This window comes from Phaethon aethereus (assembly GCF_964289735.1).
Source record: "Phaethon aethereus genome assembly, chromosome: 1".
Classification (NCBI taxonomy): domain Eukaryota; kingdom Metazoa; phylum Chordata; class Aves; order Phaethontiformes; family Phaethontidae; genus Phaethon; species Phaethon aethereus.
In genome coordinates this window covers 7,721,324-7,735,916 of record NC_138575.1, presented here as the reverse complement: position 1 = coordinate 7,735,916, position 14,593 = coordinate 7,721,324, and the positions used below count along the sequence as shown (strand labels likewise).

Below are 14,593 nucleotides of genomic sequence, written 5' to 3'. Positions count from 1 at the left end.
CTCTCATAGATAAAATATTTGCGTGTATGTGATCGTATGAGGGGAGAGAGCCTGTACAAAGCAATCTACCCAAGAATCCAGGTGGCAGTGGAATAAGCCCAAGGTTGACAGGAAAGAGATGAAGTGTGTAAGGTGATTTGATGTGTGTGGTCCAATTTGGCTCCAGTTTGCAGCAGGTTTTCTGCAAACCATTCAGCTTCATTGCTATTTTGCTCTCATGGCAAACTCCATGGACACTGGGAGAACCAGAGCTGAGCCAAAGCTGTGTATCCTGCCCTGAGGGGTAGTGCTAACATCATTTAACGTGGCATAAATCAAGAGTCATGCCAACACTTCAGACTTGGGCAGAGATGATACAAGGCATTAAGGCCCTTTGTTAAAAGTTTTTGGCTGAAAGTACCTTTCAAGAGCGCAATGTTTGTTAACACTGGAGCCAAGCTGTGTGAGAAACGAGCCTGGCACAGGGCTTGAGAAGTGCCCTTGACCGGGTAGAGGCCATTTGGGTGTTTGAAAACAACCATTGCTCAGTCTGGGGCTCATTCATGAGCTGTGTGCCCTGGCCTTGGCCATCCATCATGCGGGTGTGTGACTCGTCACGGGGTGTTCCTGGCTCCTTGAACGGGTGGCTGAAGCTCTCCAAGCAGCCGGGGTGAATAGAGACCACCCAGTCTAGGCTGTGAATCGAGCCTTGTAAACTTGAGATTCAGGGTGGTGACCTGAAGGGCTGTCACCCGCTGACAGTCTTACACGTGCTACCCACGGCTGGGCCCTGGTAAAACCTAGCTGCTTCACAGAGGTGACTTTTTCAGTGGCCAGTGGAGAAATCACTGCATTCTGGGCTAAGTATGGGCAGTCTGTCTGTCTGTCTCAAATCAGGTGGATTGCACCTGTGCAGGCATTCACGGGCCACTTGCAAGGGAATCCCACCACCTTTGAGGCTAAGGTCTCAGGTTTTGCAGAACTGGAGCAAGGTGAACCTGGTAATACAGGGATGGTGCTGATTCAAACAGCTCTGCCCCAGGGCTGCACCAGCAAAGCCAGGGCTTGAGGTCCCCAAGTTTTGCCCTTCAGCCTGGGTTTTTCCCAGGGTGACAAACCACAGAGGAATTGGGCTGGTCAAGGGTTTATGTCCCATGTGGTGCTGCAGACTGAATGCCACCACCAAGGAGACTGGAGAGGAACAGGAGTAGGACCTGATCGCGGCAAACCCTGCAGCAGGGAAGCAGGTTACTCTGCAGGCAGCAGCCCCACACAGTGCTGGAGCGGTCCAAGTTTTCAATGCCCTCAGATTCCCTTGCCTGTGAAGCTGGCCTTGTGTGCAGAAGGGGATGGGGAGTGCTTTGTCCTGTTGACTTACCAGCCTGGATTTTTTTCATGGTATCTGCAGGTCAGTAGACATCAGCCCAACCAGACTGCACAGCTTAGCTCAGCACTTTAGACACCGGAGCTCCAGTTTGGAGTCACAAGGCAAGCTCCTCGGCTCAGAAAATGAGACAGGGAGCCCTGATTTCTACACCCCAAGGACTCGTAGCAGTAACGGCTCTGACCCCATGGACGACTGCTCTTCCTGCACCAGCCATTCCAGCTCTGAGCACTACTACCCTGCTCAGATGAACCCCAACTACTCCACCCTTGCAGAGGACTCCCCGTCGAAAGCCAGAGAGCGGCAGAGGCAAAGGCACAAATCGGCGGGCAACCTGGTCTCTTCCAATTCAGGGAGTATGCCCAACCTGGCTGCGAGGAATGGGACAGGGCACCACCGCGTCTACCTGCACAGCCAGAGCCAACCCTCCTCCCAGTACAGGATCAAAGAGTATCCCCTGTACATCGAGGGCAGCTCCACACCCGTGGTGGTGCGGAGCCTGGAGAACGACCAGGAGGGACACTACAGCGTGAAAGCACAATTCAAAACCTCCAACTCCTACACAGCAGGGGGGATGTTTAAAGAGAACTGGCACGGGGATGAGGTGGACACCATCAGGCTCACCCCCTCCCGCTCCCAAATCATAAGGACTCCGTCTCTGGGCAGGGAGGGCCACGAGAAAGGCTCGGGTAGGACTGCCGTGTCGGACGAGCTGCGGCTCTGGTACCAGCGGTCCACGGCCTCCCACAAGGAGCACAGCCGCCTCTCGCACACGAGCTCCACCTCCTCGGACAGCAGCTCCCAGTACAGCACATCTTCGCAAAGCACCTTTGTGGCGCACAGCCGGGTCACGAGAATGCCTCAGATGTGTAAAGCAACGTCAGGTGAGAGCCAGGCCTGGGCAAAAGGGCGGGAGGGACAGGGGCTTCACAGAGCCCGGATTCACACCAGGCGTTACACCCCGGATGGACAGCAGTGCCAGACCATAGCACGTTACCCGGCCTTCACATGCTGCTCACCAGGCTGGTAGGCGTAACGCTGCAGGGTGAGCCTTGCCTGAGACACTCATTGGGTGAGAATTTTTTTCCATGGAAATCATGACTTTGCGATGATGGGCTCAAAAAGACAGAGAGGGACCAAAGCCCCGTTGTTGCCAGGTCTTTCCTCAGAGTGCAGCTGAGCTTTGGGTGATGGCGCTAGGGGCCGAATGTGGACAAACCACGGTGGGGGGTCACTCTTAGTAATCACAGCAAGGGGAGCAATGAAGCAAGCGGGAGCTCAGCGCAGACTAGGAGAATGCACGTCCTCAGTGAAACACCAAAAGCATGAGAAAGGTTAAGTGAGGAGCATCCCAGCCCCACCACCCCCCACAAAAATGTTTGAGCGATGACATCTTTGTGCGCTGCTGAGACTCAGTTTTCCCATGCAGCTCCAGTAGCTTTGCTGATAATATCCTGTAATTCAGAGCGCTTAAGTTTGTGCAGCATTATGACCCTCTGTCATGTACAGAGCTTTGCACTCCTCTGTGCTGTTAATATTAAATGGGAAGAAAACAGTCAAATTCATTAAACTGAGGAGGCCACTATGTGTTATGAAACAGTCCAAGGTTACATATTTACTGGCCATCAGTCACCGCTGGACAAGCCAGTTTGGATAGATCAAGGACTTGCAAAAAACCTGAATCCAGGCCCACGTGGACGGGATTGCTGGTTAATCAGAGCTTGCGCCTTCCCCACCCTTCCACATGCCTCAGCCTTGGCGGCAGAGACACCATCGCCCCAGCCTTGCTCACCACAGGCCCTCACGGCCTCCCCGAGCAGACCAGTGCATTGCCCACCTGTGCTGGCTGTTGGCCTTCTGACATCCCAGCAGGGTGCCCAGGCCACGGTGACCACCACAGTGACACCAGTGGGGCTCTGTAGTTGCTGCTGACTCCAGTGTGGAGTCAGAGGGGCGGTTCGACAGCAGGCTCCTCATGGGCCACCAGCAGCTGCCCGAGAAGAGGCTGGTTCCTGTGTGATGCCAATGCTTGTAGGAGGCCCAGATGTGGACCAAGACACAATCGAGTAGCTGCTGGAACCATCCTGTGTCTCCGTATAAAAATCTGTCTTCCTTGCTTTGATTAATGGGCATTTCTGTTCCACCCAGCAACAGAAAATACTTGAACACTGGAAAGCTTTGCCTTGCTTAGCTTTAGAAACCATACCAGTTCAGTTAGGTAATCTAGAAAGGAAAATGGTGGGATTGGTGAGAGAGCACCTAAAACCTGCTGTCAATCAGTCCGTTCCCACACCCAGCTGGGTCTTCAAATGGGATATCTGAGCAGCACAGTGGCAAGCATGCTCAGCAATCACAGCTTGTCATGACCAGTTGGCAGCATAGATTGATTTTGCGTTCAGAGTCAGCTCCCAATTACAGCTGTGGGAGCATACTGACCTCGGGGGCTGTCAGCTCCAAGGAGCAGATTAAAATTTGGTTTTCTCTTCAAGTGTCATTTGGCAGCAGCTAAAGAATTTAACAGCACAGAAGGGGATGCCAGGTAGAAACATCCATCATTTTAGCTGATTAGCCCTAGCCAATAGGTCTATTGGACTTCATGTTGTCCTCCAAAGAGGATCGTACTTGCAGGCATATATTAAATTTGGAGGGTCAACTCTGCATGGACTTGAGGAGTAGGAAAGATCAGTCAGGTGGATTTCTTAGCTAGACCCTCATGAAGGAAACTCCCCCAAGAACCAGTGCCAGTGGTACATTTTTAGTTCAGCTTGCTTCTCTCTTCACTGAAGTACGACAAGCCGCCTTCTGGTCCCACAGTAGTAGGGTCAGCAAAGCCCAACTTCAGTTTACCACAGATGCACAGTGAAAGGTAGTTGTAGCTTTTGAAATCTTCAGAGCTGTTTTCCACCTTTGCACCTTGAAGCAGTGTACTTGTCCAGACTCTTGCCACTGCCAGCCCTGGCTCCTAGGGACACCGAGCATCTCCCACCACCCCTGGAGCAGGAGGCTGAGCCTGACAGGCTGGGCTCCTCCAGTTCAGGCCCTGTGGAGATGTGCAGCCAGGCCCTGCCCATCCAGGCAGCAGCAAAACCGGTCGGCTTTCAGGATGGGAGACAGAGGTGCAGTGTCCCAGGCAGGGCTCGGGAGAGTCCAGGTTGCATTCAGCTGGAGGCCGGGCTGAAACAAAGGATTCCTGCAGAGCTGAGGATGGATCTGGCCCATGACATGCAGCAGTGTCAGCAGCAGGCTGGCTGCTCCGAGGTCTGACTGCCAGGCTATGTTTACTCACAGCCAGACATGTTTCTGCTGGTCTGACCAGCTGATGCTTTTGAACCACCCTGACCCTTGTGCCCTCACCTCACCGGTTATTTTTCTCCACCCTTTGGTTGTTTTTCAGCTGCCTTACCTCACAGCCAGAGGAGTTCAACACCGTCAAGTGAACTAGCAGCCACGCCGCCGGGCAGCCCCCACCACATTCTGGCATGGCAGACTGGGTGAGTGTCTGTGGGGTCGGGTTAGAGAATTCACCTTGCTCAGTGCCGGTGAAAAAAACCTCCACACACACAAGCAAAGTGGCAAGGTACAGGTAACATTTTCCAGGTGCTCCGTAGCCTACACCCACACAGAGCTCTTCCAGCCTCCCACCAGTGCTCTCGTAGCGGTCGAGCTCTGGTTTAGGCTGACCAAGCTGTGGCAGTGCCGTCCACACCCAGCAGCACTGCTCCAAGCAGTGCTGGATCCACAGGGAAAGAAGCTTTGCGGGTTCTTCCTGCTTGCACAGTCTCCTTCCTCCTATTTTCCATAAGTCAAAATAGTTCATCTCTTTTTATAAACCATCATGCTGGCTGTCCAGACCAAGGAGGTCTTCACTGTAAAGGCAAGGTTAGGTACCTACCATATTTGTGTGTGCAGCAACCACATTCTCCTGCTAGGTTTTCCCTAGCAATGTGTCTTAATGACTATTAAATGCATCTTTTTTTCAGCTACCACTAACTTAACGTGCTTTGCCAAAGAGTGAGTGAGTCATTGCATGCAGGTAGCCATTGCTCATGTAAATATAGTAATTGGGTTCTTTGGTACTTCTTTGTGAGGCAAGGAGTTCCAGGAGTAAACAAGCTCCCATGGGTATTCTTTAGCAATCTCCTGTAATTCTGTCCTGCCACATGAAATAAAGATCATTTCCAGATCCCGTCTGGCTCAGCATGTCCCAGACTTTTGCATCTAAATGGAGTTTGGTGAGATTGGTTTCAGACTACAGTCCTCCAAATTACCATAGGCCCTAGAGTAGGAAAACAGGTATGATCCCCTGAGTTGTGAATTGGGAGCAGTACCTTTGCAAACATTTCACTGTGCAGCCACTGGAAAATCTCATGCTCTTTAATTTCTTCTGGTCACCTATGACCATGTTTGACCTCTGGTTTTACGCCAGCACTGCTCGTGACTGCGCTTTAAAATGGAGATGAGGAGAACCGCAACCCCCCTTAGGCCCACCTTGGATTTTAAATTCACACATCTGACATCCAGCCTCACATGGTCTTTGCATGTGCTTCCAGAGTTAGAATAGGGGAATTTTCCTGGTCCCATTTCACAAGAAGTCAAGGGATTGCAAGATAGGTAAAATGGCAGCTATCTTGACTGTACATTGAAATTTCCACTCTTAAGGGTTTGAGTCTAGACTAAAATCTTAGTCTCAGTCTCCACCCCAATCTTAATTCCTCCAAATATCTCTATGATCATGATAAGTAAAGCTGGTGAGCAGCCAGCTGAGAAATCTGTTTGGAAAATCCCAACTTTTCTAATTTTTCCATTCAAGAAAACTCCTGCCACCCTGTCTCTCTCAGCAAAAATGTGTCAAGACAAATTCTCAGCTGGTGAAAGTGCAGTTATCTAGATTTATAGCTTAGGCCCTGCACCAACAACCAGTGCAAAAAGAATTGGAGACAAATCAGCACTTAGTTCATGCCTGAGCATAACACCCAAGGCGTATGTATAAATACAGCAGGAGCAGATAAAGCTTGCCATCAGAGGCACAACACCAACTCCCCCACTGCAGGAGCAGGATGTGCCCTCCCAGCACGACTGAAAAGATTGACAGTTCTCCCCAACATGTTTTTGTGTCACTAACTTTTTCTAAAGATGATTCATGAACTTGTTTCCCCACTGGATTAATAAGCTCATAACAATGTCTGTGTCACTTCTTTTCTTTAACATTTCCTCTCTCCTCTTTCCTCCTTTTTTGCTCTCCTTTGTTCAGAGAAGCAACAGACAACTCACCCACTATGGATGAGTCTCAGTCTCCAACCCACCAAAGTACTGATGAATAGAGGTATAGTAAGGGAACGTTTTGTTCTTTCACCCTTCTGCCTCATAGTCCGTGACCACAGTGCGAATAACGGGCATCGTGCCACCCCAAGGAGCAGCCCTTTTAACTGTGTGCCTGTTTGTTTGGCAACAAGGCTTCCTGCAGCTCTTGGAAGAACAACTTGAAAGCATCTCAAAGCCCTCTCAGTGCCTTTTCAGCAAGTTTGCAACTGTGCCACTTTCCCCTGTGAAAGAGGAGCTCGGGCCAGCCCGCTCTGCGTTCGTGCAGAGGTTGAACAGGCACAGAGAGCAGGCGGTAGCGACAGATTCGTGGCTGGGGACATTTCAAAGCAGCGTGGGCAAAGTGCTGCAGGGAGAGTCTGGGAGCAGCACGGCAGGGAGGCGAGCCCGGGAAAATGGGGGCCTCGGGGGACCGGGACTGAGCTCCCGGCAGCGCTGCAGCCACGGCCCCCGGCACCCCTTTCTCCTCCTGCCCTACCGCAGCGCAGAGCTGTGAAGCAAAGGCTGTGAGCAGCAGCAGCAGCGAGGTTTCATGGAACAAGGAGCAACCCTGGCCCCATTCCTGTGGGAAGACAGAGGGGGAAGGGTGGAGGGAATAAAAAAACCCTTGGAGTATTTATATTTTAATTAAACTGCAGTCGCGTCTGACACTCTCATTTGAATCCATAACCATTCACAGCTAGCATCTGTCAAGTATTTCAAGCTCAGCTTTCTAGAGATAACCCATAAACCTCTGTACTCCAGCGCAGAGCTGGGAAACAAAAGGCTCTTTAACGTGCAGACAGTGATGCGCTTGCTCAGGTTCCTCCCAGACACCAGTCCCAGGGAAACCAGGTGGAAAATAGGACAGAGGAAACAGGAACTGCTGGGCTGCATCAGATGTGAGATCACTCCTGCGAGGTGGGGAGGGAGCCAAGGAAGGAGCGAGAGCCCCGCAGTAAATTGAAAGAAAATGCATCTCCCACCTTTGGTCTCAAAACAGTCTCTAGTTTGGAAGTTGGTTAAAATGAAAGTGTTGAGGGAGAGACATCAATTCTGAATATTGCTATGCAGATGGAGCAGTCACTTTTCAAAATATCAACAAGATTTTGACCTCAGTGTTTTCCTCTGGCAAGGAGCTCCGCAGGCTCAGCCAGGAGCCAACCCTGATCTGAGCTTTAAGATACATAGCAAAAAAAATTCCCATAAACTGTCTCGTCTGCTCTGTGCAAGCAAACAAAAAGCCATGCAGCAAAAGAAGCAGTAGCTTGTCAAGAGAGGTGCCCCAAGATGAGGACTAGGCTACCTATGACAAAACACGGTCCATTCCACATTGAACCTGGCACCCCCTCACTAGTCGCTTCTTAGCTCTTCCCGGGAAAGCCACGTAGCTCTGGGCTGCGAGGTGATGCACGTGCCTCTGCCCAGGGCAGAAGTGCTACAGGAAAGCACCACTGCCCTCCTCCTTCCACGTTCCCCCCTGGCTCCTACAGCCGAGAGGGCTGCTCCTAAGACCTGCTCCCAGGAGAACATCCTACTGAAAAATCTCTTTACCCCAGCTTGCTATCGGGCAGGAAAGCAAGAGGGAGCCCTGCGGGCCAGGCAGAGCACTGCTACACCCCGGGAGGGAAGAGGCCACATGCAGAAAAGGTGGAGGCAGGTGTGGCACCACCTGTGGTGGGATGGACACAGACAGTGGGGTCGGCCGCAAGCTCTCGCCCTCCAGCAGCCGCTCCACTCTCCTGTACTGCATCCTGCCAGCAGCGGGCTGGAAGCACGGTGGTTCTGCCTGTTGCCATTCCAGCATCATCCAAAACTCGGGCCACCCTGCCTGTGGAGAGGCGGCCAGAGCTTGGCTTTCTCCTGCCTCCTCACACCAGGCGGGTTGCTGGGGTGAACAGGACTGCTGGGCAAGAGCCAACTGGGTCATAGCAGGGTCTTGCATGCTGAGCCCACCCCGAACGCCAGCTCTCGGGGGACCTGCAGAGTGCAGCAGGGTCTGTGAATATCCTGCGTTCCTTCCCACCCGTAATACGATGTTTTATGCCCGTGGCTGAACTTCCCAGGAGCCCTCGTTGTCCTAATGAAGTTTTGTTTCTCCTGCAGGAGCTACAACGATAGCTGTTTCCTGGATTCTCCCCTCTATCCAGAATTAGCAGATGTCCAGTGGTATGGGCAGGAAAAAGCCAAGCCTGGAACTCTAGTGTGAACCCCTGACCTCAAGTTAACCACATCAATGCCATTCGGAGATCACCTCACTGCCTCTCATTTGCCTTACCCAGATGCACTGTCACCCAGCACCAGCTTCAACTCTAAGCACTTTTCTCACGATGCAATTCCAGACAACATGTACAGAACACTGGCCCTGAGGCATCCACCACAACAGCGACAGACCGCAGCGCATCCCGTTGCCAGACTGGTGCACAGCCCTCCCACGGCCCGCAGGGCAGCGGGTGCAGATGAGCAGCCATCTTAATAGTCGGTCGGCAATTTAAAAACGTATTTTCCTTTGAAACAACGGCTTGCATCAAATCTTATTGTTCTGCCGCACGTAACAGCAGTAAGATTTCCATGACCTGCAATCTGAAGCCAACTGAGCATTAGTTTAAGGGGGTAGGGGGGATGTAAAGTGAGAGAGACTGAGAAATGGGTATCATAGTCCTGAAAGTGCATCTGTTACGAAACAGTAAAATCCCGTCACTTCAAAGATGTGTCAGTCTCGCAATCAGATCTGCGCTGCCAAAGATCGCCGCACCAGCGTCGGCGGGATGAGTTTGCTCAGCCAGGTCTTGTGACAAGAACATCTCTCTCCTGAAACGCAATGGCAGACACGACCACCTCCTGTAACATGGCATTTCCTTCTTCGCTTTGAGCCCACCTACATGCAAGTAAAATAACCCAATGTACTGAAGACACACGGGAGGTCTGGGCTGGTATCGCAGCATCGCTGTCTACAAGCTACTATTAAACTGGACACACAAGTTTCACGAAGGCTTTATCTAAAGCAGAGGTGAGTACTGCTACTCACAGCATCTGTGGCTGGCAAAGGTTGCACACCATAGTAGAAAGGTTGGGGTTGTGCTAGTTTGTTTTTTTAAATACTCTGATGAAGATAAAAATTGCTAAAAAACGTTTCGACAAACAGATACAGCCAATAAATTCTAATCTATTTCCGCACAAAGCATTAACGTGAAGTCCAAGGGGAAGCACATCGCAATCTGATTGACATGGTGAAGCTGCGTTAACTATCTGTTCCACTCATCTTCCCTTCGTTAGCACCGGTGTAGCAAAGGGCTCGTCACCCGCTGTGCTGCTGTGTGGGAGAACCGGTCTGTCGGGAAACAGAAAGGCTCCACAGTGGGGCCGAACAACCAGCAGACGAGGCAGATCTTCCCGTTGCAAGAAGCGACCACAAGAAAGAGAAGCAACTAAATGAGGCATTGGGCACAAGCGCGAGCTGCCTGCTGATACCAAAAGGAATCGTCCCAGAGCATCACGGAAGGAGCTGCAAGTTTACACGTACTTTTGAGCAATGCTTTATACACGTCAAGCCATGGAACTTTAAAAGGCCTCAAAGACACTTTTGTAACGAACAAGTGCACAATCTAGGTGGATGTTGAAGCTGGCACGTCTAGTCTTCATTGCGGTGCTATGCTGTTTTTATTGCCACTAGATGGGGGAGGTACCCAGCCTTCCCCCGTTTGTGCGTGCAAACGATGATTTCCTATGGGAAAGGCATTAAAAGAAACGGCTGGAGGGGGTTACTTTGTGAAAAGCAGAAACTGAAGTTAGCTTTAGTTTAAGGAAAAAAGTAAAAAAAAAAAAAGTGCGAGTGTGTGTGCGTATGTGTGTTCCAAGAATAACAATAACGTCTACCAGACAAAGTAGGGCGAAACATTGAGAATTAAACACCACGACTTGGGGGGCTGCCACACCTTTTGGTATTAAGATTGCTGAAAAACTGCATTCCAGGCTTTAAAAGAGAATGGGTTCTTCATAATTAGGCTTGGAAAGATGATGGGGTTTCTAAAAATTCATGCAAGCGGCTCATGCGAATACCTCTCCGCAGCACAGGATTAGAAACGTTTGCTTCGGCTCTCTGTGCTTGCCTGCCGAGCTGCAGCCTCGCGTCGCGGGCCAGGCGGGGAGGTGGCCTTCCGGGGAGGAGGACGGCGATGGGCAGCAAAGGCTGCTGTTCGTCCAGGGAAATCCGCGGCAGAGCCAGGAAGGAAACACTTTCATGTTCACACATGAAGCATAAATGAATTATCCCTCTATTTAAAAAAAAAAAAAAAAAGAAAGAAAAAAACATGCTTTTATGTACTGGCAAGGGGTTTTTAAAGCCAGCCATGCAAGCCGCATACTTCTGGACCTCCACGAAGAATCACGGCAGGAGTACCAGCCCCAGTGACAGTAATTGAAGCCTCGTAACCCGGTAACCCATCGCTGGAAGAACAGAGGGTGGCGAGATTGCACCCTTTATCCGGACCTGCAAAATGCTGTTTTCACCATCTCTTTGTGCTTTGGAGTCTTTAGCATGGGAATTATTTCAAGCTCCTAATTGGATTTTTAGCTGGGTAAGAGATAGTACCGATTAGTGACATTTGCTGATAAGATTCAGTAGCTAAAGTGATGGGATTAAATAAGGACCAAATTAAGCAGCAGCAAGTAATTTAGCCCACAGATTTTTAGGGGCTCTGAGCAACTGTCTGTTTTCTTTTTAATTTCCCTGGTAAGTGGTTCTGGTTTTTTGGTTTGTTTTTTTTCTGTGTACCTTCTTTTAATTAAAAAGAATTCAACAACAGCGGCACTATGAGGCCTCTGGGCACTACACAAAGAAACGTTAATTCCTCCAAGACCAGATCTGCAGTTTTGCAGCAAAGGTTAAAAGGTGGCAGCCCTGAAATTGGGGAGAAAAAAAATAAATGGTTAGCCTGAATTGCAAACGGGCTCGAGTAGAGAAAAAGCTTTCTAGAAACGGATTGAGTTTTACTTTGTGTTCTGCTTTTCTGTTTTGCAATCAAGGCACATGTGAGTAGCCAGTCTGGTAGTAAAGACAGATTAAGTAAAACAGGTTTTACTGTTTAGCTCAATTCAATTAAACACAAATGTACATAAAATGTTAATCATATGAGATTAACATATTTAAGTATAACACAGAGGGGTATATACATAGCTATTCTATACAAGCACTTGACTACCAACTTAACCCCTCCTTTACTTTTTTATTTTTCAAGGCTCCATCTGACATAAAGCCACAATCGCGTTCGTAGTCTCCGTGCCCGACGCTCCCTCTGCTGAGCCAGGAGCTGGTGGCAGGCTCCAGGCCCCGGGCCGCGCTGGAAGGCAGGGTTTATTTTTAAATGATATTATATGCAGTCCAGTGTTGAAAATGTTGAAACAGTCCCATTTGTTTTCACTCTGTATTAGTTTTAGTTTCAGGCATAGCCGATCCCCATTCAGGTGCTATCAGATGACCAGTTACTGCTTAGTTAACTAGATGTAAAGTTTTACATATATATTAATGTCAATAGTTTTATTACAAGTTGTGTAAAACGGACTCTCTAGTTTAAAAAAAAGAAAAAAAAAGGAAGAAAAAAATTAGGTCTCTCCTGAAATGGACTTTAGAGCATGGAAAATGATTTTACTGGATTCTGTTCAACTGTAATCAAGGAAAAAATATGTATGTTGTAGAAAAAGTTGCAGAATTAAAAAAGATCTGCTTTTAATTTATTCTTTTTGTATTAAGAATTTGTATAGTTACCTTTACATTTTGCAAAACGGTGTTGTCAACACTTCCTTATTAAAGCATTTTCAAAATGAAACCTTGCAGTGGTCTTGTCAGGAGGGCATGGCGCCTGGGGATCCCTTGCCATGGTGACCGCACCACCGCCTCCACCAGATGCTGGGTCCAGATGTGCACACAGCTGGCCAGGGGTTCCAGGAGGGACCCACTCCTTTGCTGCCGGTGGGCCTGCCGGCAGGAAAGGAAAAGCCCATCCCTTAGAGATCCCCCGGGGTTCAGCGCTCGCACCCAGCAGAGCTGCTTCCCCTTCTTTCCATGTATTCCTGCTCTCCAGGGAGCTCCTTTCCGCCCAATCCCCCCCACACCACAGGGAGCTGCCGGCCGCTCCAACCTGCAGCCGGGAGGCTGCCCCGACCGCCACCCAGCATCGCTGCGTCGGCACCCATCTTGTGTACTAAATCCCCAGAAGGGCTGGTGATAGGACAAAACTGGGAACGATGAAATTTACCAGACATGCCCCTAACTCCGGGACCTCGGCTCAGATGTCTGGCCAGCGGCTGCGATACCGCTGCAGCCCTGCAGCGCATCAGGCGCAGCTTTCCCGACAGCCTGCGCCAGCTCTAGTCGAGGGCACTGCATCATGTACTCGTCCCCCGCGCCCGGGAGCCAGATCCTCTCCTCCCCCCGAAAAGTGAAGCCATTTGAATCTCAGCCAGGTTCATTCTTTGGGCAAGACTGGATCTCGAACGGAGATCACAGGGCGGCTGAGCAGGGGAGGAACCCACTTCCTCCATCAAAATAAACTGACCCCGAGAGCCTTTCAGCAGTACAGACACGTAGCAAGTAAGGAATTAAAGGCATGTAACTACCACTGGACACAGCGATACTGATACACGACAGGTATCACACACTCCGAGAGTACCACCTTGCACAGCCCCTTCCACCGCCGCGCTAGGGAAGACATGAGGGGCTGCGACAAATGACCAGGGGTACTAAAGTCCCAAAACCACTCCAGACATCGCTACGGCGAATGCGTGACTTCATCCTAAGGCTACAAGTCTTTGTATTCAGCGGGGTTATTTCCTCCTAATGCAAGAATTATCAGAAATAAACATCTGGAGAAGCCCAGAGGGAAAAGTCTAAATCACTAAACTGAAACATACCCTCCTCACAAAAAACTGTCAAGCAGTGTGACAGCTGCACCACACCCACTCATCCCTAAACTAGACTCGGGTGGGTTTTAGAATTTTTTGGCTAAAAGGCATTATTAACTATTTGATCCGGGTCTGGTAGCTGTAATTTAGGGCCATCCAGCTGCAAAGAGCTCCAACCGATGATGAAAAGCAGCTGCCGTAACAGTGTCCCCGCCGCCTGCAGTCCCCCGAGGACCAAAGCTGGCTCTCACGTGCCGGACAGCTGGAAACTCTTACAGATACACCATGAGAAAGTACTTTCCAGTTCCTCAGTTCCCCGTGCAGCGCCATTCCACGCATTGCAAGGGGATAAAGTTCTTCCGTCATGGGATTCATTCAAGCAAGGCGGCTGTATTTCAGGGGCTGTCAGCAAGGAGGCACATCGCTTAAATTACATTCTTTAAAATCTGATCAGACTAAAACATTCCAACCCCAAATTCACATCCCTACAGGAGGCACATCCCCCTTCAAACCGCTGCGCAGGGTACCATTAGAACTCTCCTCAATTATTAGCTCTAAAGCGGGAGGGAAAAATCTATCTAATACTATTACAGATGCCCTAAGGAATCCAGTTCCCTCTAAAGCAGATGTTACAACACTCCTTAAACCATCCCCTGGCTACTCACTCACTGCACTTTCCAGGGAAATTATAGATCTTCTAAATGAGGGACAATATTGTCCCTCAATTATTTAAAGAGTTCAAAACTAAGGTCAGGATGAAGATTCAGAAACAGCTCAGGAAATCATCTGGGTGGGGAGAGGGATAACGTTGCAGTGTTATAAATGTTTCCTGTTGTAATAACGCCTCTGAAGAATCTCTCTATAGAACACTGTAAAAAAATCACCAGACACGACAGTTAATGAAACTCTTCCAGGCTCTTGACATCTGCCCAGCTTCTCCCCACAAATCCCCCTGTTCCCCAAGCGCCTGTTCGGTCTCGTCAGCCTCTTTTTTATTACTGCTAAATGGTTTAAGCTCTTGACATTTTCTCT

At 49.8% G+C, this 14,593-nt stretch overlaps 1 protein-coding gene across 3 annotated transcripts in view; it reads left to right on the top strand.

Moving 5' to 3' along the window:
• Positions 1-6,684, top strand: part of FRMD4A (FERM domain containing 4A) — a gene marked incomplete at both ends in the record, with an annotated part of 383,792 nt that extends 377,108 nt beyond the window's left edge. For all 3 annotated transcript variants that reach the window (XM_082013889.1, XM_082013888.1, XM_082013887.1), the window contains 3 exons: positions 1,388-2,247; positions 4,758-4,854; positions 6,615-6,684. In XM_082013889.1, the coding sequence (XP_081870015.1) occupies positions 1,388-2,247; positions 4,758-4,854; positions 6,615-6,684 (1,027 nt within the window). The remainder of the gene's footprint in view (positions 1-1,387; positions 2,248-4,757; positions 4,855-6,614) is intronic.
• Between the last annotated feature and the right edge of the window lie 7,909 nt (positions 6,685-14,593).